Source organism: Cannabis sativa, chromosome 9 (genome assembly GCF_029168945.1).
Source record: "Cannabis sativa cultivar Pink pepper isolate KNU-18-1 chromosome 9, ASM2916894v1, whole genome shotgun sequence".
In the NCBI taxonomy this organism is placed as follows: domain Eukaryota; kingdom Viridiplantae; phylum Streptophyta; class Magnoliopsida; order Rosales; family Cannabaceae; genus Cannabis; species Cannabis sativa.
The window spans coordinates 43,542,002-43,566,135 of record NC_083609.1 but is presented as its reverse complement, the minus strand read 5'-3'; the positions used below and the strand labels follow the sequence as shown (position 1 = coordinate 43,566,135).

Here is a 24,134-nt window from a genome sequence, read left to right as displayed (position 1 = left end):
CAAAATAAGAATCCAACGTTGTCTCGGTAGGCGAGAGTCAAGGATATCTTATTTTATGAGCTTCCACCATTATTTCATATTTCGTTAATTTATCTCTAAGTAGTCACCGTAGGGGAGAGTCTTATAGAGACGAAAACTTACAAAATACTTATCATATGAGATCTTTCGGTGTTAAATGTTTTCAACGAATAACCATCCATAAGGGGGACGAAGTCTAGCGTCTCGAGGTTATATTGAAAACATTTAACTATTGTAAGACCAACAATGGAGATCGAATATCCTTATAACTAAAAGCTCATTATTTTAAAGAGTTGTATTTTCTTCGATACTTATTTTAATCTATTTATTTTAATATATATTTATTTAATTAAAATTACCAATTTAGAATAAAATTCTAAATATAAATTTTAATTTAATATTTATAAAATTATACTTAAGGAAGATCTGGAAAAATAAAAATAAATTATTTTCAATCCTTAGTATTAATTTTCCAATAAATATTACGAAAATTATTCAATTAAAGTTGATCCAAAATTACTTAAAAATTTTCAACTCAAATTTAATTTTCTTTAAATATATAATTTAAAATTCAAAAAAATAATGTATTTAAAATAAATACAATTTTCGAAAATGCTATAAAATAAAATAAAATAAATCTTGAAAAAATTATTCTAATTTATGTTGATCTAAAATTAATTTAAAAATTATTTTTCAACACAAATATAATTTTCCTATTTAATCAAATAGTAAGAAAATTGACAAATATTTAAGTATTATGATAAAAATCAACTTAAATATTAATTTTCTATTTAATTAAATATCATTAGAAAAATACTTCAAGCATACAGACAATAACTATCTAGACTTTCATTGACTAATTAATTCATTTTCTAATTATAATATATTTTAGTTCATTTATTTTAATTAATCATTCAATGAAAAAATTATTGCTTAAAGTTGGTCCAAAATTAATTAAAAAAAATTAATTTTCAACTTTAATCTATTTTTCAAGAAAAATTCAAAATTTTCTGCATTTAAATAAAAATGAAATTTTGAATTAAAATGATTAATAAAATAAAAATAAAATATATATTGAAAATTATTCAAATTTAAGTTGTTCTCAAATTCACAGAATTTCCAACTTAAAATAATTTTCTATTTAATTAAATGTCATGGAAATAATAATATTTAAGTATCAAGAATGAAATCAAACTTAAATATTTAATTTTTAATTTAATTAAATGTATTAAATACAAGAATTAAATAATCAAGTATAAAAGAAACTTAATTATTAATTCTAATTTAATACTAGGAAAATATTCTTTATTTAATTTGATCCAAAATTAAGTAAAATAAATAATTAATTTTCAACTTAAAATATTTTCCTAATTAAATATTAGCAAATATAACTAGTACTAGAAATTACTATCTAGAATATATTTCAATTAACTAAGTGTTTTTCTAAAATTAACTTTAAAATATTAAATGAAAAAAAATCATATATTTTAAAAGTTAATTATGTTGCTAATTCAATTTTAATTAGGTTAGACTAATATAATTAACCTAATACAATTATTTAAATAAGGCAAATGGGCCTTCACAATTGGGGTGGTTCATGTGAGGGAGGGTTGGGTTCAGTATATCGTACCCAATGCTATTGGCCCCCTAACTCTCACACAAGGCCCAAAGGACAGAAATTTAACATTTAAATAAACAATTGTTATTAATTGAATAAAACCAATTCTAATTGGGCCTAAATAAAATTACCTAAGTAAAATTTTATTTTCGCAACCTAGTCCATTTACTTAGTAAAACTTAAATGGGCTTTCTATATGCATCTAAGCCCAAACGCAAACATATAGGCTCACACAGGTCAAATGATTTGGATGGGCCCTATCATGTTACTAGGTTTACACAGATGAAAGAAATACAAAATTTACCTATTACAAATTATTTATAGGATCTATTGACAATTGGACTATGATAAAAATCATATCATTGGATCTGTCAACAAGTTAATCATAGCAATTTAGATCAAATAAATAATAGGTTTGTTAAAAAAAAGTTTGAATAAACTATTGGAAATATTTTACCAGGATCTAGATTTACTAACAAGTATGTTTCATTAACATCCTAATATGAATTCTAAAACAATGAAATAAACACACAAGGGTTTAAGAAAACCTTACATTGGGTGCATCGGAATATAATTACTCCTTCCGTTTAGATCTCTAGCCCTTGATTCCTTTCTGTAGCAGAGCATTATCAAGATCTGAACCTGGATCTCTTTCTCTCCTTCCTTGAGCCCGATTCTCCTTCTTGTCGATTGGATTCTTCACAATCTTCCACACTATGATTGAGATACCACTTGATGTGTGTGGGCACTCACTCTATCACTCAAGGTTGAAAAATTGAAGAAGAAAAAAGAAGGAATGGTTTCAGCCTATAGAGAAAGAAGGCCTAAAATTTTTACTGAAGGAATGTGATGTATCATCAATCTTTTTCTCTTAAGCCATCACTATCTATTTATAGGTAACCACCTAGGTTTAGGTTAAAATTATTTGGCATTAAAATAATAGAAAAATAAATGGTAAAATCCACTAGTGTGGCCGGCCATAGGATGTTATTGGGCCCCACTTTGCAATTTCGCCATTTTGTCATTTTTCCATCCCATTTTCTCAAAAACGCCAATTTTACAATTTAACCACTTAAATGTCAATTCCAATTATTTAATAACTAAAAATTAATTATTAAATAATATTTTCATTTAATATATTTATTAATTAGACTTAATAAAGTCTTTCAATTAATAAATAAAACCTAGAAAATCTTTTCTTCACAATTTTGCCCTTGCTTAGTGAAAATTTCATAAACTAGACATAGTCTAATTTTAGAATTATAATTGATTAATTAAAATCAATTAACTCAGTCTTACAAACAGTATGGTCTCAACTAGTATGGGGACCATGGGCCTATATAACTGAGCTTCCAATAAGCAAACCCAGAACTTACCAGGTAAATTCACTAACTTATTAATTCCATGTTGCATCCACGCATAGAACTTGGAATTGCACTCTCAGTCATATAGAACGCTCTATATGTTCCACGATATAGATACGCTATAAATTATCCATTGTTATAATCCCAACAATCAATGATCCTCTATAGATGTTCTACATTGCATAAGGATAAAATTACTGTTACACCCTTTCAATGTATTTTATCCATAAAACACTTGCCACCTATAAATGATATTTTAGTGACCTAATATAGTAACTAAAATGAACTTTCTATCATTTATATCCATTTAGCAAGCTCGAAGGAAATCATCGTTTCACTTCTAAATACCTATAGAAGCTATAGATTCCATATCTATGATTAGCGATCCCACTCAATTGCACTATCATATTCCCAAAATATACGTATCATCCTGACCCAAACTAACAAATCAAAGAACATGTATAATACTCTTGAGATCAAACCTAACCATAATAGGATTAAGATCATTTGATCTAGGATCAGCTAGGTGATATTGAATTGAATAGATATTACGGTAACTTTATCATATCTAATCAAAGTTCAATATCGGTCCCTTCCAATGTATACTCCATACATCAGATACTGGTAAACTTTGCCAATGCCCTGGAAAGGACATAACACTTATCCAAGGTGTAAGCATACCTATCCCTGATTATCATGCCAATCTAAATCCAATGAAGTTACAAATCATGGAATGAAACTTTCGAACATCTTATCAAGATTATATTCCACTGTGCTGACAACACTATAATCATTAACAAATACATATGTTCTGGACTTAATAGAATTTATACATTAAGTATAATCATGAAACAAATCATGTGAACCATGCAACATAAAATGTTATTTCTGATCTTTATTAATTAGTAAATCTGATTATATTGAAATGGGCTTTATTTAGGGCACAAAACCCAACAAACTCCCACTTGCAATAATATAAAATAAAAACTGCATTTCAAATAATCTCAACACCTTGATATACAAATCAAGTGTAGTATGTAGTATACTCTCTGTAATATGATCTAACAAATTTTATTAATACAACCTTTTCTCCACCATTACATTTCCTTAATCACAAAATACTTGATATTGTGAAATTCCTCTCTATATGTCTACTCCTCTAGGGATACTGGATTCTTTACTTTTTGGCAACTACTTTTGTGTTAGTCAAGAAGTAACACTAGTAGTTAATAAATGTTAGAACAATGCCAAAGATGTATAGAACTTTCCTTAGACTAAATAAGTATCTTTCCTGCAACTTTAACATTCAGTCTCTCTCTGATAGACTTAGAGACTTCAGATAGGTTTACACTTCTCCAAAATCATTAGTCCACCCCCAGAGTAATCACCGTTTCATCAGCAGACTTTCTAGCACTAAGGCAAGTCTAGAAATATGATTTGGTGTAGTCTAAGAGTATTAAATACACCCTTATCGACTAACATATAGTTCCTCTTCTTGATCTTAAGATTCACTTGATTGTCTTCCAATGTTCCTTTCCTGGATTAATCTGATACCTACTCATTACTCCCACTCAACAGTAGGTGTCTTGTCTTAGGCATACAAAAGCATATCTGAGACCTCTCACTATTGATTCAAGAAAGTCCTTCATGGCTTTATCTTTTCTCGAATAGTTGAGACTTTTCCTTACATAAATAAAATCAATGTCTAGAAGTCGAGAAGCTTCTATAGATTGTCATTAGAAAAGAAAATACTTCAGCATCTTACTAAAGTAAGTTGTTAGCACTAGAGTAAGTAATTAACCAAGCATACCACAAGCCATAGGTTTAGATAAACTCTAACCTATAATACTAGGAACAGGAAGTTTTGTTAAGTCCATTGAATAGACTTACTAACGAAATTTCCTTTCATGTCCTTGTAATAGAAAACTTTTGGTTGTTCCATATGAATGGTTTTAACCATAGTTCTCTTGGCTTTACTTGTTAGTTTCTTATTTTGACGATCCATTACTAGTTTAAACCAACAATGGATTTTAATCACTGTTGTCTTCCAAGTCATAATAGGGTGAGTTCCTTTAAACCCTCCCACTACGACTAAGTACCGTGACTTTTGTCTAAGAACACTAAATGGTATTAACCTCTTCGGTTGTGTTAAGACAACAGAGGTAGTGGGATCATCATATTTCGAATAAGATGATAGAACACTTATGGAATCAAGCAAAAAAATATCTCCTCTATTTGGTACTTTGTTTTTCAGACTTAGTCATTTTCTTAGAAAAGTTATATTTGTTTAAACAAACACTTTCTTATCTAATGACTATGGGATGGTCCACCCCTAATCACTTAGAATAGCTAACAAACATGCAAACCCTGGTTAACACTTCTAGCTTTTCTTAAGATTTCGATTAGCTCATCCATGAATCTAGTAATGGTTTATACTAAGTACACAACCATTCTATCATTCTGAAATTTTCCTTTCACTTGGGTATTTCCCTAGAAGGACTAAGGCAACGACTAGTAACTAATCATCAATATGCAAATCGAATTTCTGGGGAGGTAAGTTTGGATATAATTCAAAAATTCAACTAAATAATCTTTGAACTGCATATCAACCAAATATTTCTCCACCCCTATCACTTTGCAAGATCTTTAACCACTTACCTTAATGGTTTTTCACCATTGCTAGAAATTCATGAAATTTTTCAAGCATTTCAAATTTCTTTTGCATAAGGTAAAATCTAGAGTGATCGTTTTAAGAATATAATAAAAACTCATATCCACCCCTGAGTGTACATCCATATGCGAATGAGATGATTATACGTTTAGTGGATGTAGGCATATTGACTCTTTACAGAGAATGATCTTGTCAAATCGACAATGAACAAGATACAAATGCCATAGATACTAAAATGTGGTTGTTTTTTTTTTGATGACTTAGGTTTAGTTACAATAAAGAGTTTTAAGAATAGTCCAAGTGGATTTTGGTCACAGAATACTAAACTCATATTCCATACTTTAACATACAGTTTGAACCATTGATAGAAAATGGTTATTAAACACTTGTGAAAGTGTAACTGTATTGTATTCTGGAAATAGAAATATAAAATTTCGATTTGGAATCTAAAATTTAAAGTCAAAGACTTAAATTTATACCAAATATACATGAGTAATTCTTCTTTCTTGGACCACCAGTACTAATCTAACTCTAATTCTGATTTGCCTTAAAGTTAGCATATACATGTAGGAGATTTCTAAGATCGAGGATTTATATCGTTTCGGGATAGAATGTCGGGAATGTAATCAAATGCATCATTCAATTTCTTAATAGAAAATATAGAATGACATTATATGATTTATAAACCATTCATCCAATGATATATTATTTAAGCTAATTCGAAATGAATAAGCTAAGAGGAATATAGGATAACTTTGAATTTAAAATAAGGATCCAACGATGTCCCGATTAGCGGGAGTCAAACTTATTCTTATTTTTATAAACTTCATGTTTCATATTGTAAATACTTGTCTAAGGTGTCATCTATTGATGAACAGCTAGATGTTGCATTTGCAATATTTATCTATCGAGATCTAACACTATTATGTTTGTCTAATGGATGACAATCCATTAGGGATTTTTCCCATTAAAACAACAAGCCAAGTTAGACCAACAATGAAGATTTGAAATTAAACTACAACTAATAACAAAAAATAACATGGTTCAATATAAATTCACACACAATTCAGAAATTATTAAACATATAGCAAGTAGGAATGACAAGCGAAAATACTAAAACATACAATCCTAAATAATTTCCAAAGTCTTCAACAAATTGATATAAGTGTCTCGTTTAGGCGAGAGTCAAAGATACCATCCATTGAATATAGTTGTCAGCTCATCTAAAATGATAAACATTCTAGCAACCTTTTATTCGATCAAGATCAGAATATAGCGTTGTCCCGTTTAGGCGAGAGTCAAGGCGATTCTATCTTATGAGCTTCCACCATTGTTTCATACTTTTGTAAGCCCTATTGAAGTCGCCACCATTAGGGTGATTCATACTAAAATAAACACTTACAAATAGTACTTATCTTTCAAGATTCTACGACGTTAAATTGCTAATGAACGTTCCTCCATTTGGGAGGATTACTCACTAAAATAAGAACTACGTAGAACCAACAATGGAGATCGAATGTCCTAATAATAATAAAGCTCATTATTTAAAATGTATTTTCTCTAATATTTATTTCAATCTATTTATTTTAAAAATATATTTATTTAATTAAAATTTCCAATTTAGAATAAAATTCTAAATATAAATTTTAATTTAATATTTATAAAATTATACTTAGATGGATATGAAAAATAAAATGAATTATATTCCATCTTAGTAATAATTTTTCAATAAACATTTAGAAAATTATTGTATCAGAATTAATTTAAATTAATTTACAACTCAAATTTAATTTTCTATAAATATATATTGCATTTCAAAAAATTAAAGTATATAAGAATACAATTTTCGAAATTGCTCTTAAAATAAAATAATATAAATCCTGAAAAATTATTCTAATTTTATGTTGGTCCAAAATTAATTAATAAAATTAATTTTCAACACAAATATAATTTTCCTATTTAATTAAATATTAAGAAAATTTCAAATATTTAAGTATCATGATGAAAATCAACTTAAATATTAATTTTCTATTTAATTAAATATTACTAGAAAAATACTTCAAGCAAAACATACAATATCTATCTAGACTATTATTGACTAATTCATTCATTTTCTAATTATAATATATTTTAGTTCATTTATTTTTAATTAATCATTAAATGAAAAAAATTATTGATTTAAGTTGGTACAAAATTAAAATAAATAATTTTCAACTTTAATCTATTTTTCGAATACAATTCGAAATTTCTCTGCATTTAAATAAAAAATGCAATTTCGAAAAATAAAAATAAAAAAAAATGATTAATAAAATAAAATAAAATATATTTTGAAAATTATACAAATTTAAGTTGTTCTGAAATAAGATTTCAAACTTAAAATAATTTTCTATTTAATTAAATATCCTGAAAAAAATAATATTTAAGTATCAAGAATGAAATCAACTTAAATATTTAATTTTTAATTTAATTAAATGTATTAAATACAAGAATTAAATAATCAAGTATAAAAGAAACTTAATTATTAATTATAATTTAATACTAGGAAAATATTCTTTAATTTAAGTTGGTCCAAAATTAATTAAAATAAATAATTAATTTTCAACTTAAAACATTTTCCTATTTAAACATTAGAAAATATAACTAGTACTAGAAATAACTATCTAGAATATATTTCAATTAACTAAGTGTTTTTCTAAAATTAACTTTAAAATATTAAATGAAAAATAAATTTCATATATTTTAAAAGTTAGTTATGTTGCTAATTGAATTTTAATTAGGTTATACTAATATAATTAACCTAATACATTTATTTAAATAAGGCAAATGGACATTCACAATTGGGGTAGTTCATGTGAGGGAGAGTTGGGTTCAGTATGTCGTACCCACTGCTATTGGCCCCCTAACTCTCACACAAGGGCCAAAGGAGAGGAATTTAACCATTAAATAAATAATTGTTATTCATTGAATAAGCCCAATTCTAATTAAGCTAAATAAAATTACCTAAGTGAAATTTTATTTTAGCAACCTAGTCCATTTACTTAGTAAAACTTAAATGGACTTTCTATATGCATCTAAGCCCAAACGCAAACATATAAGCTCACACAGGTCAAATGATTTAGATGGGCCCTATCATGTTGCTAGGTTTACACAGATGAAAGAAATACAAAATTTACCTGTTACAAATTATTTATAGGATCTATTGACAATTGGACTATGATTAAAATCAAATCATTAGATCTGTCAACAAGTTAATCATAGCAATTTAGATCAAATAAATAATAGGTTTGTTAAAAAAAGTTTTGAATAAACAATAATATTAAACAAACATTGTCAATGTAACAGATGTGAAACAAGATTATTAATATAATTAAATTATTATTTAAACTAACCAACTAAATTTTGAAAATTTAGGGTTGTTAAAACAAACCTTTAAAAATCTCATCAAAATTTAAAATTCAAAAACGAAAACTAATATAAAATATCTAGGTTTATTTGAATTATTTTGATCAAATTAAATTAAATATCAAATAAGATAAATGATTTGAAAAAAAAAATATCTTCAATATCATATTCTAATCTTATAATTTAATAAAATTAAAATAATAAAATAAACCAATTTTAAAATAGATGTGGTTAGATAATTACTATTTTAAGAATAAAATAATAAATAAATAATAATTATCCTAATTATATGTCAAAATATCTCAAATTAAGCAATATTCAAATTTCTACAAAAATATCTAAGTTATTTAAATATTTAAAATATAATTTATAAATTTCTAATAAGTTAAATGATATAAAAAAAATATCATTTTTAAACTTATATTTTATAAATAATTAAATATTTAACAAAATAACAAATTTTTTAATTTGAAAATATTATGATTAGAATATCTATAAAAATATCTAGGTGAATTTCAAATTTAATAATTATTTAATTTTTCATATAAGATAATTTTAATATAATATTTTTAATAAAAAAGATAAAGTTATCTTTTAATTTAAAATATGTTAAATATCAAAATATCTTATCTTATAATTAAATAATATTATTTATTTAAAAGATGACATTTAAGTTCAAATATATTAAAAAAATAATATTTTATTTTAATTTTGGGTTTGAAAATTAGAAAAATTCAAAATTGGGAAAAAAATCCTTAAAAAATCGAATTTTGGGGTGAGGCAGCAGCTAGGCTGCACGTGCAGCCTTCACAGGCTGTAAATTCCCCAGGACGCGCGCGCATGGGAGGAGACAGCCGAGGAACCTCGCGTCGTGCAGGGTGCATGTGCGGGTTTTCTCGGCGCCAGCAGCCTTCAGACACGGAATCAGCAGGGTGCTCCGTGTCTTCAAAGAGGGGATATGTCCGAACTCCCGTTCGCGTGTGCCTGGTTGTCTGAATGCTTGGTGCACTTGATTCACCCACTCAACAGCCATGGCACCCAAATTTCAAAAATTCATATCTTTTTCAATTTTTATCAGAATCGAGTTCCGTAAAACCAAAATTGCTTAATTTTTCACAAGGAATCCAAATAAAATATTTTCAGAAACAAAAAAAAATATTTTTATTTGAAAAATTTTGTACAACACATACATTCATCAAATAACACAAAAACTACATGAAGCCATCCAAATCAATACAAAACTTCGTTTTAATTCATATTTCATGAAAGTAAATCATTACCATGGCTTTGAGGCTAGTTGTTGGAAATATTTTACTAGGATCTAGATTTACTAACAAGTATGTTTCATTAACATCCTAATATGAATTCTAAAACAATGAAATAAACACATAAGGGTTTAAGAAAACCTTACATTGGGTGTAGCGGAATATACTGACTCCTTCCATTCAGATATCTAGCCCTTGATTCCTTTCTATAGCAGAGCATTATCAAGATCTGAACCTGGATCTCTTTCTCTCCTTCCTTGAGCCCGATTCTCCTTCTTGTTGATTGGATTCTTCACAATCTTCCACACTATGATTGAGATACCACTTGATGTGTGTGGGCACTCACTCTATCACTCAAGGCTGAAAAATTGAAGAAGAAAAGAGAAGGAATGGTTTCGACCTATAGAGAAAGAAGGCTTAAAACTTTTACTGAAGGAATGTGATGTATCATCAATATTTTTCTCTTAAGCCATTACTATCTATTTATAGGTCACCACCTAGGTTTAGGTTAGAATTATTTTGCATTAAAATAATAGAAAAATAAATGGTAAAATCCACTAGTGTGGCCGGCCATAGGATGTTATTGGGCCCCACTTTGCAATTTTTCTATTTTGTCATTTTTCCATCCCATTTTCTCAAAAATACCAATTTTCCAGTTTAACCACTTAAATGCCAATTCCAATTATTTAATAACTAAAAATTAATTATTAAATAATATTGTCATTTAATATATTTATTAATTAGACTTAATAAAGTCTTTCAATTAATAAATAAAATCTAGAAAATCTTTTCGTCACAATTTTGCCCTTGCTTAATGAAATTTCATAAACTAGAAATAGTCTAATTTTAGAATTATAATTGATTAATTAAAATCAATTAACTAAGTCTTACAAGCAGTATGGTCTGAACTAGTATGGGGACCATAGGCCTATATAACAAAGCTTCCAATAACCACACCCAGAACTTACTAGGTAAATTCACTGACTTATTAATTCCTTATTGCATCCACGCATAGAACTTGGAATTGCACTCTCAGTCATATAGAACGCTCTATATGTTCCACGATATGGATACATTATAAATTATCCATTGTTATAATCCCAATAATCAATGATCCTCTATTGATGATCTACATTGCATATTGATAAAATTACCGTTACACCCTTTCAATGTATTTTATCCTTAAAACACTTTCCACTTATAATTGATATTTTAGTGAACTAATATAGTCACTAAAATGAACGTTCTGTCATTTATCTCTATTTAGCAAGCTCGAAGGAAATCATCCTTTCACTTCTAAATACCTATAGAAGCTATAGATTCCATATCTTTGATTAGCGCTCCCACTCAATTGCACTATCATGTTCCCAAAATGTACGTATCACCCTGACCCAAAAGTAGGCTTAACTAACAAATCAAAGAACATGTATAATACTCTTGAGATCGAACCTAACCATAATTGGATTAAGATCATTTGATCTAGGATCAACTAGGTGATATTGAATTGAATAGATATTACGGTTACTTTATCATATCTAATCAAAGTTCAATATCGGCCCCTTCCAATGTATACTCCATACATCCGGTACTGGTAAACTTTGTCAATGCTCTAGAAAGAACATAACACTTATCCAAGGTGTAAGCATACCTATCGCTGATTATCATGTCAGTCTAAATCCAGTGAACTGACAAATCAGGGAATGAAACTTTCAAACATATAATCAAGATTATATTCCACTGTGCTGACAACACTATAATCATTAACAAATACATATGTTTTGGACTTAATATAATTCATACATTAAATATAATCATGAAATAAATCATGTGAACCATGCAACATAAAATGTTATTTCTGATCTTTATTAATTAGTAAATCTGATTATATTGAAATAGGTTTTATTTAGGGCACAAAACCCAACATAAACAATATAAATAAACAAACAATGTCCATGTTACAGATGTGAAATAAGATATTAATATAATTAAATTATTATTTTAAACTAACCAATTAAAATTTTGAAAATTTATGGTGGTTAAAACAAACCTTAAAAATCTCATCAAAATTTAAAATTCAAAAATGAAAAAACTAATTTAAAATATCTAGGTTTATTTGAATTATTATATCAAATTAAATTAAATATCAAATAAGATAAATGATTTGAAAAATAAATATCTCAATATCATTTTCTAATCTTATAATTTAATAAAATTAGAATAATAATATAAACCAATTTTAAAATAGATGTGGTTAGATAATTATTATTTTAAGAATAAAATAATAAATAAATAACAATTATCCTAATTATATGTCAAAATATCTTAAATTAAGCATTATTCAAATTTATACAAAAATATCTAAGTTATTTAAATATTTAAAATATAATTTATAAATTTCAAATAAGTAAAATGATATAAAATAGTAAAATATCATTTTTCAAACTTCTAATTTATAAACAATTAAATATTTAACAAAATAAAAAAAATTTAAATTTGAAAATATTATGGTTAGAATATCTATAAAAATATCTAGGTTAATTTCAAATTTATTAATTATTTGATTTATCATATAAGATAATTTCAATATAATACTTTAAATAAAAAAGATAATGCTATCTTTTAATTTAAAATATGTCAAATATTAAAATATCTCATCTTATAAATAAATAATATATAAATATTAAAGTAATTAACAAATTTTCAAATCTGACCATAATTTAAAAAATAAAATAATCAATTTTTTAATTTAAACCTCAAAATATCAAAGATGAATAATAATCTATTAAAAAATAAATATTATTAATTTAAAAAAAAAATGATATTTAAGTTTAAATATATTAAAAATAATATTTTATTTTAATTTTGGGGTTTGAAAATTGGAAAAATCTGAAATTGGGAAAAAATCCCACAAAATTCGGGTTTTTGAAGGTGGCTGCCAGGAGGGTTGGACGTGCAGCCCAGGAAGGCTGCACGCAGCCCTATCCGCGCGCGCATGGAGAGTTTTGCAGGGTCACCAGTCGAGAAATCTCGGCACAGTGGTGTTTGAAAAGGGACAGCGTGCGGCATTCAGACAAATTTTGTTCGAAGATGCACACGTTGCGGCCTTCTGTCCGAGTTCCTTGTGCGCGTATGCACCATCTCGACACCCAATTCTCAAACCTTCATAACTTTTATAATTTTTATCGGAATCGAGTTCTGTAAAAAACAAAATTGCTTAATTTTTTACAAGACATCCAAATAAAACATTTTTAGAAAGAAAAAATGTAATATCCCGGAAAAATAAATAATATTTAAATAGACATATTTTATTAAATATGTAATTATTTTGGTAACGAAGTAAGATTATGATCTTGCTTAGGGTAATTATTGAGAATTTACTCAATGAAATAAATAGCGTAATTTATTAATTACGGAGATTATATTGGGATATGTGAGTACCGAGGATATCAATTTCGAAATAAAATATTTTTTGGGCTCGGCAATTGTGGAAATTTAGCGATGTGGTTAGTAATGTCACGACGTTAATGGAAGAATTATTCCGGATTAGGTTAGAATTTTATTAGAATGTCGGGTTGATGGATTAGTGAAATTACTAAAATGCCATTAGGTTATTTTAGAGATTATTTAGCTTTGAGGTTAATTAAATTATTCTTAAAATAATTATTCTTTTATTCCTTTTTTATTTTTATTTAAGGGCTGTGACTTTTTTTTTAAAAAAAAAAAATAAATAGAAAACAAAGAAAAAGAAGAGAAATTTTTATTATTTAAGTTACTTGGAAGCTAAGTAACTTCATCATCTTCAACTCCTCTCCTTCTCCCTCTCGTGCAAGCTTGAACCAGCCATTAGGGGAATTCTTTTCTTTATAAAACCTACCATTTCAGAGCTAAACTCAACCACCAAGCCAACCTAGAACCTTGAGGTAAGTTCCTCCTTTTGTTTTGGTGAATTACTAGGTTTCTAAAGCTAGGTTTTTGTTAGTTTTTGTAAGTTTTCAGGGCTGTAGGCTTAGATGAGATCTGAGTATGCTATCTTAGTTGGATTATGTTTGTTTGTGTATGTTTTAATTGAATTCATGGCTGTTGGGATGGTTTTGTGAGTGAGGAAGCTAAATGAAATGAGTTTCCTTCACTTGAGCTTATGATTTTGAGTTAGAGATTAAACTACTGTAATTTGATGCTTGGGATATGTTATATTTATGTTATTATACTATTTTGGAAGGTTTGAGCAGGTTTGGAAGAGGTTGGATTGGTTTTTGGGGTGAAAAACCAGAAATTCCCTACTGCCAGGAAAAAACGATCGGCCGTTTTTTAGGCACCCAGAAAAACGGTCGACCGGTTTGGCCAGTAGGGGGGAATTTCGGGTTTTTCTCCTCAAGTCCGATCTGATTCGAGGTGTCTTTCGGAGTGAAATTCAGGATGTTTTAGAGATGGTTAAGCTAGTTTGATTCAGGGGAAAATAGGGTGTGTTCGATTGTGAGAATTAGACTCTATTATCAGAAATTTGATTAAGGTTTTTATTGAGTTTTGGTTGTTGTGACATAGGACCGGGATCGCCTAGCTTGTTTTCCACTCAAGTCAGCCCGTACGCTTGAGTTCAGAACTAAGGTAAGAAAAGTGGTAAGCATCAAAGGTGGTTAAATATTTATGGTTGAATGGTAGTGGCCTTGATTATTATAAAGACTTTGATTAAACATTTGTTGAGCCTAGGTTATGACCTGAGCTAAGATTGAGTTGGTTGTGGGGTAGTTGGCTAATATTACCCTGCAATCTACTCTTTTACAGCGAATCAAAGAAGCGCAAATGCAAGATCCAAAGTTGGTAAAAACTCGAGATAGGGTTTTGGCTGGGAAAGCTAGTGATTTTTCAGTGTTAGAGACGAGAATGTTGCAATTCAGGAATCGTGTTTGTGTACCTATGGATGATGGTATTAAAAGAGAGATTATGGATGAGTCTCATACGACTCCTTACTCAGTTCATCCAGGGTTAACAAAGATGTATCAAGACCTAAAAGAAATGTTTTGGTGGCAAAGCATGAAGAATGACATTGCTGAGTATGTTGCTAAGTGTCTTACCTGCCAGCGAATAAAGGCTGCACATTAGAGGCCTGCATGATTGTTACAACCATTGAACATACCAGAGTGGATATGGGACGATATTGGTATGGACTTCGTGGTAGGTTTGCCTAGAACCACGGGATAGTTTGACTTTGTGTGGGTCATAGTGGACAGGTTTCCAAAGTCAGCGCACTTCCTACCTGTTCGGACGAATTTCTCCATTGACCAGTTGGCTGAGTTATATGTCAGAGAAATTGTTCGTCGTTATGGTTTCTCAAAGTCTATTGTTTCGGATAGAGATCTGAATTTCACATCAAGATTCTGGGAAAGTATACATCGAGCTATTACGACTCCTTACTGAGTTCATCCACGGTCAACAAAGATGTATCAAGACTTAAAAGTCATGTGTTGGTGGCCAGGCATGAAGAATGACATTGCTGATTATGTTGCTAAGTGTCTTACCTGCCAGCGAATAAAGGCTAAACATAAGAGGCCTGCACGGTTATTGGAGCCATTGAACATACCAGAGTGGATATGGGAAGATATTCCTATGGACTTCGTGGTAGGTTTGGATAGAACAACGAGACAGTTTGACTGTGTGTGGGTCATAGTGGAAAGGTTAACAAAGTCAGCGCCCTTCCTACTTGTTCGGACGAATTTTTCCATCGACCAGTTTGCTGAGTTATATGTCAGAGAAATTGTTCGTCGTTATGGTGTCTCAAAGTCTATTGTTTCGGATAGAGATCCGAATTTTACATCAAGATTCTTGGAGAGTCTACATTGAGCTATTACGACTCCTTACTCAGTTCATCCAGTGTAAACAAAGATGTATCAAGACTTAAAAGTCATGTTTTGGTGGCCAGGCATGAAGAATGACATTGCTGAGTATGTTGCCAAGTGTCTTACCTGCCAACAAATAAAGGCTGAACATCAGAGGCCTGCATGGTTATTGCAGCCATTGAACATACCAGAGTGGATATGGGAAGATATTGCTATGGACTTCGTGGTAGGTTTGCCTAGAACCACAAGATAGTTTGACTCTATGTGGGTCATAGTGGACAGCTTTACAAAGTCAGTGCCCTTCCTACCTATTCGGACGAATTTCTCCATTGACCAGTTGGCTGAGTTATATGTCAGAGAAATTGTTCGTCTTCATGGTGTCTCAAAGTCTATTATTTCAAATAGAGATCCAAAGTTTACATCAAGATTCTAGGAGACTCTACATCGAGCTATTACGACTCCTTACTAAGTTCATCTAGGGTCAACAAAGATGTATCAAGACCAAAACGCCATGTTTTGGTGGCGAGGCATGAAGAATGACATTGCTGAGTATGTTGCTAAGTGTCTTACCTGCCAGCGAATAAAGGTTGAACATCAGAGGCCTGCACGGTTATTGCAGCCATTGAACATACCAGAGTGGATATGGGAAGATATTGGTATGGACTTCGTGGTAGGTTTGCCTAGAACTAGAGGATAGTTTGACTCTGTGTGGGCAAGAGTGGACAGCTTTACAAAATCAGTGCACTTCCTACCTGTTCGGAGGAATGTCTCCATTGACCAGTTTTCTGAGTTATGTGTCAGAGAAATTGTTCGTCTTCATGGTGTCTCAAAGTCTATTATTTCAGATAGAGATCCGAAGTTTACATCAAGATTCTAGGAGACTCTACATCGAGCTATTATGACTCCTTACTAAGTTCATCTAGGGTCAACAAAGATGTATCAAGACCAAAATGCCATGTTTTGGTGGCGAGGCATGAAGAATGACATTGCTGAGTATGTTTCTAAGTGTCTTACCTATCAGAGATTAAAGGCTGAACATTAGAGGTCGGCAGGGTTATCGTAGACATTGAACATACTAGAGTGGAAATGGAAGATATTTCTATGGACTTCCTGGTAGGTTTGCCCAGAACCACGAGACAATTTGACTCTATGTGGGTCATAGTGGACAGGGTTACAAAGTCAGCGCACTTCCTACCCGTTCGGATGAATTTCTCCATTGACCAGTTGGCTGAGTTATATGTCAGAGAAATTGTTCGTCTTCATGGTGTCCCATAGTCTATTATTTCGGATAGAGATATGAAGTTTACATCAAGATTCTTGCAGAGACTACATCGAGCTATTACGACTCCTTACTCAATTCATCCAGGGTCAACAAAGATGTATCAAGACTTAAAAGTCATGTTTTTGTGGCAAAGCATGAAGAATGACATTGCCGAGTATGTTCCTAAGTGTCTTACCTGCCAGCGAATAAAGGCTGCACATCAGAGGCCTGCACGATTGTTACAGCCATTGAACATACAAGAGTGGATATGGGACGATATTGGTATGGACTTCGTGGTAGGTTTGCCTAGAACCACAGGATAGTTTGACTTTGTGTGGGTCATAGTGGACAGGTTTACAAAGTCATCGCACTTCCTACCTATTCGGACGAATTTCTCCATTGACCAGTTGGCTGAGTTATATGTCAGAGAAATTGTTCGTCGTTGTGGTGTCTCAAAGTCTATTATTTCGGATAGAGATCCGAATTTTACATCAAGATTCTGGGAGAGTCTACATCGAGCTATTATGACTCCTTTCTCAGTTTATCCAGGGTCAACAAAGATGTATCAAGACTTAAAAGTCATGTTTTGGTAGCCAGGCATGAAGAATGACATTGCTGAGTATGTTGCTAAGTGTCTTACCTGCCAGTGAATAAATGCGGAACATCAGAGGCCTGCACGGTTATTGCAGCCATTGAACATACGAGAGTGGATATGGGAAGATATTGCTATTGACTTCGTGGTAGGTTTGCCTAGAACCACGGGATAGTTTGAATTTGTGTGGGTCATAGTGGAAAGGTTAACAAAGTCAGCGCACTTCCTACTTGTTCGGACGAATTTCTCCATTAACAAGTTGGCTGAGTTATATGTCAGAGAAATTATTCGTCGTTATGGTGTCTCAAAGTCTATTATTTCGGATAGAGATCCGAGTTTTACATCAAGATTCTGGGAGAGTCTACATCGAGCTATTACGACTCCTTACTCAGTTCATCCAGGGTCAACAAAGATGTATCAAGACTTAAAAGTCATGTTTTGGTGGCCAGGCATGAAGAATGACATTGCTGAGTATGTTGCTAAGTGTCTTACCTACAAACTAATAAAGGTTGAACATTAGAGGCCTGCGGGGTTATTGCAGCCATTGAACATACTAGACTGGATATGGGAAGATATTGCTATGGACTTCGTGGTAGGTTTTCCTAGAACAACGGGACAGTTTGACTCTGTTTGGGCCATAGTGGAAATGTTAATAAAGTCAGTGCCCTTCCTACTTATTCAGACAAATTTCTCCATTGAGCAGTTGGCTGAGTTATATGTCAGAGAAATTGTTCGTCGTTATGGTGTCTCAAAGTCTATTGTTTCGTATCGAGATCCAAATTTAACATCTAGATTCTGGGAGAGTCTACATCGAGGTATTACGACTCCTTACTTAGTTCATCCAGGGTCAACAAAGATGTATCAAGGCTTAAAAGTCATGTTTTGTTGGCCAGGCACGAAGAATGACATTGCTGAGTATGCTGCTAAGTGTCTTACCTGCCAGCGAATAAAGGCTGAAGATCAGAGGCCTGCGGGGTTATTGCAGCCATTGAACATACCATAGTGGATATGGGAAGATATTGCTATTGACTTCATTTTAGGTTTTCTTAGAACCACTGGATAGTTTGACTCTGTGTTGGTCATAGTGGACAGGTTTACAAAGTCAGCGCACTTCCTACCTGTTTGGACGAATTTCTCCATTGACCAGTTGGCTGAGTTATATGTCAGAGAGATTGTTCGTCTTCATGGTGTCTCAAAGTCTATTATTTCGGATAGAGATCCGAAGTTTACATTAAGATTTCGGGAGAGTCTACATTGATCTATTACAACTCCTTCCTCAATTCATCCATGGTCAACAAAGATGTATCAAGACCTAAAAGCCATGTTTTGGTCGTGAGGCATGAAGAATGACATTGCTGAGTACGTTGCTAAGTGTCTTACATGTCAGCAAATAAAGGCTCAACATTAGAGGCCTACAGGGTTACTGCAACCATTGAACATACCAGAGTGGAAATGGGAAGATATTGTTATGGACTTCGTGGTAGATTTACCTAGAACCACGGGACAGCTTGACTTTCTGTGGGTCATAGTGGACAGATTTACAAAGTCAGTGCACTTCCTACCTGTTCGGACAAATTTCTCCATTGACCAGTTGGCTAAGTTATATGTCAAAGAAATTGTTCGTCTTGATGGTGTCCCAAACTCTATTATTTCGGCTAGAGATCCATAGTTTACATCAAGATTCTGGGAGAGTCTACATCAAGCTATTACGACTCCTTACTTAGTTCATCCAGGGTCAACAAAGATGTATCAAGACTTAAAAGTCATGTTTTGTTGGCCAGGCATGAAGAATGACATTGCTGAGTACGTTACTAAGTGTCTTACCTGCCAGCAAATAAAGGCTGAACATCATAGGCCTGCTGGGTTATTGCAGCCAACATACCAGAGTGGATATGGGAAGATATTGCTATGGACTTCGTGGTAGGTTTGCCTAGAACCACGGGATAGTTTGACTCTATGTGGGTCATAGTGCACAGGTTTACAAAGTCAGTGTACTTCTTACCTGTTCGGATGAATTTCTCCATTGACCAGTTGGTTGAGTTATATGTCAGAGAAATTGTTCGTGTTCATGGTGTCTTAAAGTCTATTATTTCGGATAGAGATCCGAAGTTTACATCAAGATTATGGGAGAGTCTACATCGACCTATTACGACTCCTTACTCAGTTCATCCAGGGTCAACAAAGATGTATTAAGACTTAAAAGTCATTTTTTGGTGGCCAGCCAGGAAGAATGACATTGTCGAGTATGTTGCTAAGTGTCTTACCTTCCAGCGAATAAAGGATGAAAATCAGAGGCCTGCACGGTTATTGACGCTATTGAACATACCAGAGTTGATATGGGAAGATATTGCTATGGACTTCGTGGTAGGTTCGCTTAGAACCACGAGATAGTTTGTGTCTGTGTGGGTCATAGTGGACAGGTTTACAAAGTCAGCGCACTTCCTACCTGTTCAAACGAATTTCTCCATTGACTAGTTGGCTGAGTTATATGTCAGAGAAATTGTTCGTCTTCATGGTGTCTCAAAGTCTATTATTTCGGATAGAGATCTGAAGTTTACATCAATATTCGAGGAGAGTCTACATCGAGCTATTACGACTCCTTACTCAGTTCATCCAGGGTCAACAAAGATATCAAGACCTAAAAGCCATGTTTTGGTGGCCAGGCATGAAGAATGACATTGCTGAGTATGTTGCTAACGTTCTTACTAGTCAGGGAATAAAGGCTGAATATCAGAGGCCTGCAGGGTTACTGCAGCCATTGAACATACCAGAGTTGAAATGAGAAGATATTTCTATGGACTTCGTGGTAGGTTTGCCTAGAACCACGGGACAGTTTCACTCTGTGTGGATCATTGTGGACAGATTTACAAAGGTAGCGCACTTCCTACATGTTCGGACAAATTTCTCCATTGACTAGTTGGCTGGGCTAATGAAGCATGGGAATCCTATTGGAATTGGGATCCAAAGGAGACTTAGGCATTTTTTACTTGGACCGTATTTGCAATTTATTTACATACTAGAACAAATAAAAATTTTGAAAGTGTAAATTCCGCAATTGTAGCCTCAATAGGTTTTCTTATAATTTGGGTATGTTATTTTGGGGTTAATTGATTATTAGCAATAGGGTGCCTTCCTCTTCGAACTGCCCTCTAAAACTCAATTGAGCACAAATTGCCTTTCTTGGCCCATGGGAAAACGTTTGCAGATGTGACCATGAATCGAACCAGATCGAAACATTAAGCTGTCGACGGACAAACTTTGCCGAAACGTCGACCGCAAACGAAGGATGGCCAGGCCCTGACACCGCTCCACATCACCCAGATTACTAAAGTAGTTGAACCGGACAATTGGGTTAACCCTGACATCCGTAGCCCCTAACTATAGATCAGATCCACCAGACGAGAAACTCAATTCCGCACTGCTGCTGAGTCGTCGGACTTATCCACCAAGGGATTCGTGGAATTTCTATGATTGCATTGGAGGAATTCTACCAAAGCTAGGAAGATAGATAGACTCCTTTCCCGCTGCTAAGGGGGAGCAAGAAACAAAATCAAATGATTCTTTTTTAATCAGTGCCCCCTTGGCAGACGTAGCAGTGCCATCTGAAAGAATATAGGAAAAAGAGCCGCTGGAGAAAACCAATTACGCTGGGTTCCCAATTCCATGGAGTATGTAGTGAGTGTAAATTGACCCGGCCCCGTAAGCCCTCGAGGCAAGGCAAAAAAGGAAGAGATGCTCTGGCTTTCTTTGGTCTTGAACTTGCTCCCCGCTCGAGAATGAATGTTGCAAACTCGTCGATGACATCTTCCTTTGAGTGTACGATTCCTTAGCTGTGTTCGACAGCTGCGAAAACCAAAGCATCAAGGTCGGCTCGGTTGATTGATTCAAAAACCTTAGAATCAAAGGTATATTCTTTAACGGGTGAGGATACTTCAGTGGTAACTTATGTTTATGTTTTGGCTGAGCTCAGAGAAATTGTTCGTCTTCATGGTGTCCTAAAGTCTATTATTTTGGATAGAGATCCGAAGTTTACATGAAGATTCTGGGAGAGTCTACATCGAGCTATTACGTCTCCTTACTCAGTTCATCCAGGGTCAACAAAGATGTATCAAGTCCTAAAAGCCATGTTTTGGTGGCTAGGCATGAAGAATGACATTGCTGAGTATGTTGTTAAGTGTCTTACCTGTCAGCGAATAAAGGCTGAACATCAGAGGCCGGTAGGGTTATCGTAGACATTGAACATACTAGAGTGGAAATGTGAAGATATTACTATGGACTTCATGGTAGATTTGCCTAGAACCACGAGACAGTTTGACTCTGTGTGGGTCATAGTGGACAGGGTTACAAAGTCAGCGCACTTCCTACCTGTTCGGACGACTTTCTCCATTGACCAGTTGGCTGAGTTATATGTCAGAGAAATTGTTCATCTTCATGGTGTCCCAAAGTCTATTATTTCGGATAGAGATCTGAAGTTTACATCAAGATTCTTGGAGAGTCTACATCGAGCTATTGCGACTCCTTACTTAGTTCATCCAGGGTCAACAAAGATTTATCAAGACCTAAAAGCCATGTTTTGGTGGCAAGACATGAAGAATGACATTGCTGAGTATGTTGCCAAGTGTCTTACCTGTCAGCGAATAAAGGCTGAACATTAGAGGCCTGTAGAGTTACTGCAACCATTGAACATACTAGAGTGGAAATGGGAAGATATTGCTATGGACTTCGTGGTAGATTTTCCTAGAGCCACAGGACAGTTTGACTCTGTGTGGGTCATAGTGGACATGTTTTCAAAGTCAGCACACTTCCTACTTGTTCGGACGAATTTCTCCATTGACCAGTTGGCTGAGTTATATGTCAGAGAAATTCTTCGTCTTCATGGTGTCCCAAAGTCTATTATTTTGGATAGAGATCCGAAGTTTACATCAAGATTCTAGGAGAGTCTACATCGAGCTATGGGTACTCAGTTAAAGTTCAGCACAGCTTTTCATCCTCAACCGGATGGTCAATCCGAGAGGACTATACAAATTTTAGAAGACATTCTATGGGCATGTGTGCTTGCCTTTTAAGGATCATGGGTAAAGTACCTTCCCCTGATCGATTTCTCTTATAACAACATCTATCACACAACAATTGGGATGGGAATTTATGAGCTCTTATATGGAAGGAAATGTAGATCACCTATTCTCTGGGATGAAGTAGGTGAAAGAAAGTTCTTTGGTCCCGAGGTTGTTCTGAGAACGACTGAGGCAGTCGACAAAATCAGAGCGTGAATGCTCTCGGCTCAGAGTAGACAAAATAGTTATGCAGATCCAAAGCGTCGGGATATTGATTTCCAGGTCAGGGAAATGGCATTTTTCTGAATATCACTGATGAAAGGCATTAAACGCTTTGGTAAGAAAGGAAAGCTTATCCCAAGGTTCATTGGACCTTTTAAAATCCTCGAGAGGATAGGGCAAGTAGCATACGAGTTGGCTATGCCCCCAGCGCTGGCAGCTGTACATGGTGTGTTCCATGTTTCAATGCTTCAGAAGTATGTCTTAGACTCGTCCCATATTCTGAGTTATGAAGCATTGGAACTTCAGTCGGATTTATTATATGAGGAACAACCGGTGCAGATACTTGATAGAAGGGAGAAAGTATTAAGAAATAAGACGATTACACTGGTAAAAGTACTATGGAGAAACAGTAAAGTGGAAGAGACAACCTGGGAACTCGAGACGGATATGCAACAGAAATATCCGGAGTTGTTCAGGTAAATTTTAGGACGAAATTTCTATAAGGAGGGGGTAATTGTAATACCCTAGGATTATGAGTTTGGATTAGCAAAACCCTAATTAGATAATTATGAATAATTGAGGAATTATATTATTATATAATTTAATATATGTGAATTTATTTGATTAATGACATGTTAAGACCCCGTAGGTGAGCCAGGGGTATTTTAGTAATTTTGACTCGAGAAGCGTAAAATAATGAAATTGATATATTAACGTGCTTATGGGACTATATTATTATATAGTATGCATGTGTTATCTTTTTTAGGTGTGTTCTAACAGGTTGGCGCGGTATAGTCACAACTGGGTATTTCGGGCCGAACCGGGTTTGGGCC

At 32.8% G+C, this 24,134-nt stretch overlaps 1 protein-coding gene across 1 annotated transcript in view; it reads left to right on the top strand.

The window, feature by feature from the left end:
• LOC133031411 (uncharacterized) overlaps positions 1-16,176 on the top strand; it is a 32,035-nt gene extending 15,859 nt beyond the window's left edge. The window contains exons 2-4 of the mRNA XM_061104902.1: positions 15,121-15,389; positions 15,642-15,721; positions 15,812-16,176. Coding sequence (XP_060960885.1) covers positions 15,121-15,389; positions 15,642-15,721; positions 15,812-16,176 — 714 coding nt within the window. The remainder of the gene's footprint in view (positions 1-15,120; positions 15,390-15,641; positions 15,722-15,811) is intronic.
• The last annotated feature ends 7,958 nt before the right edge of the window (positions 16,177-24,134 follow it).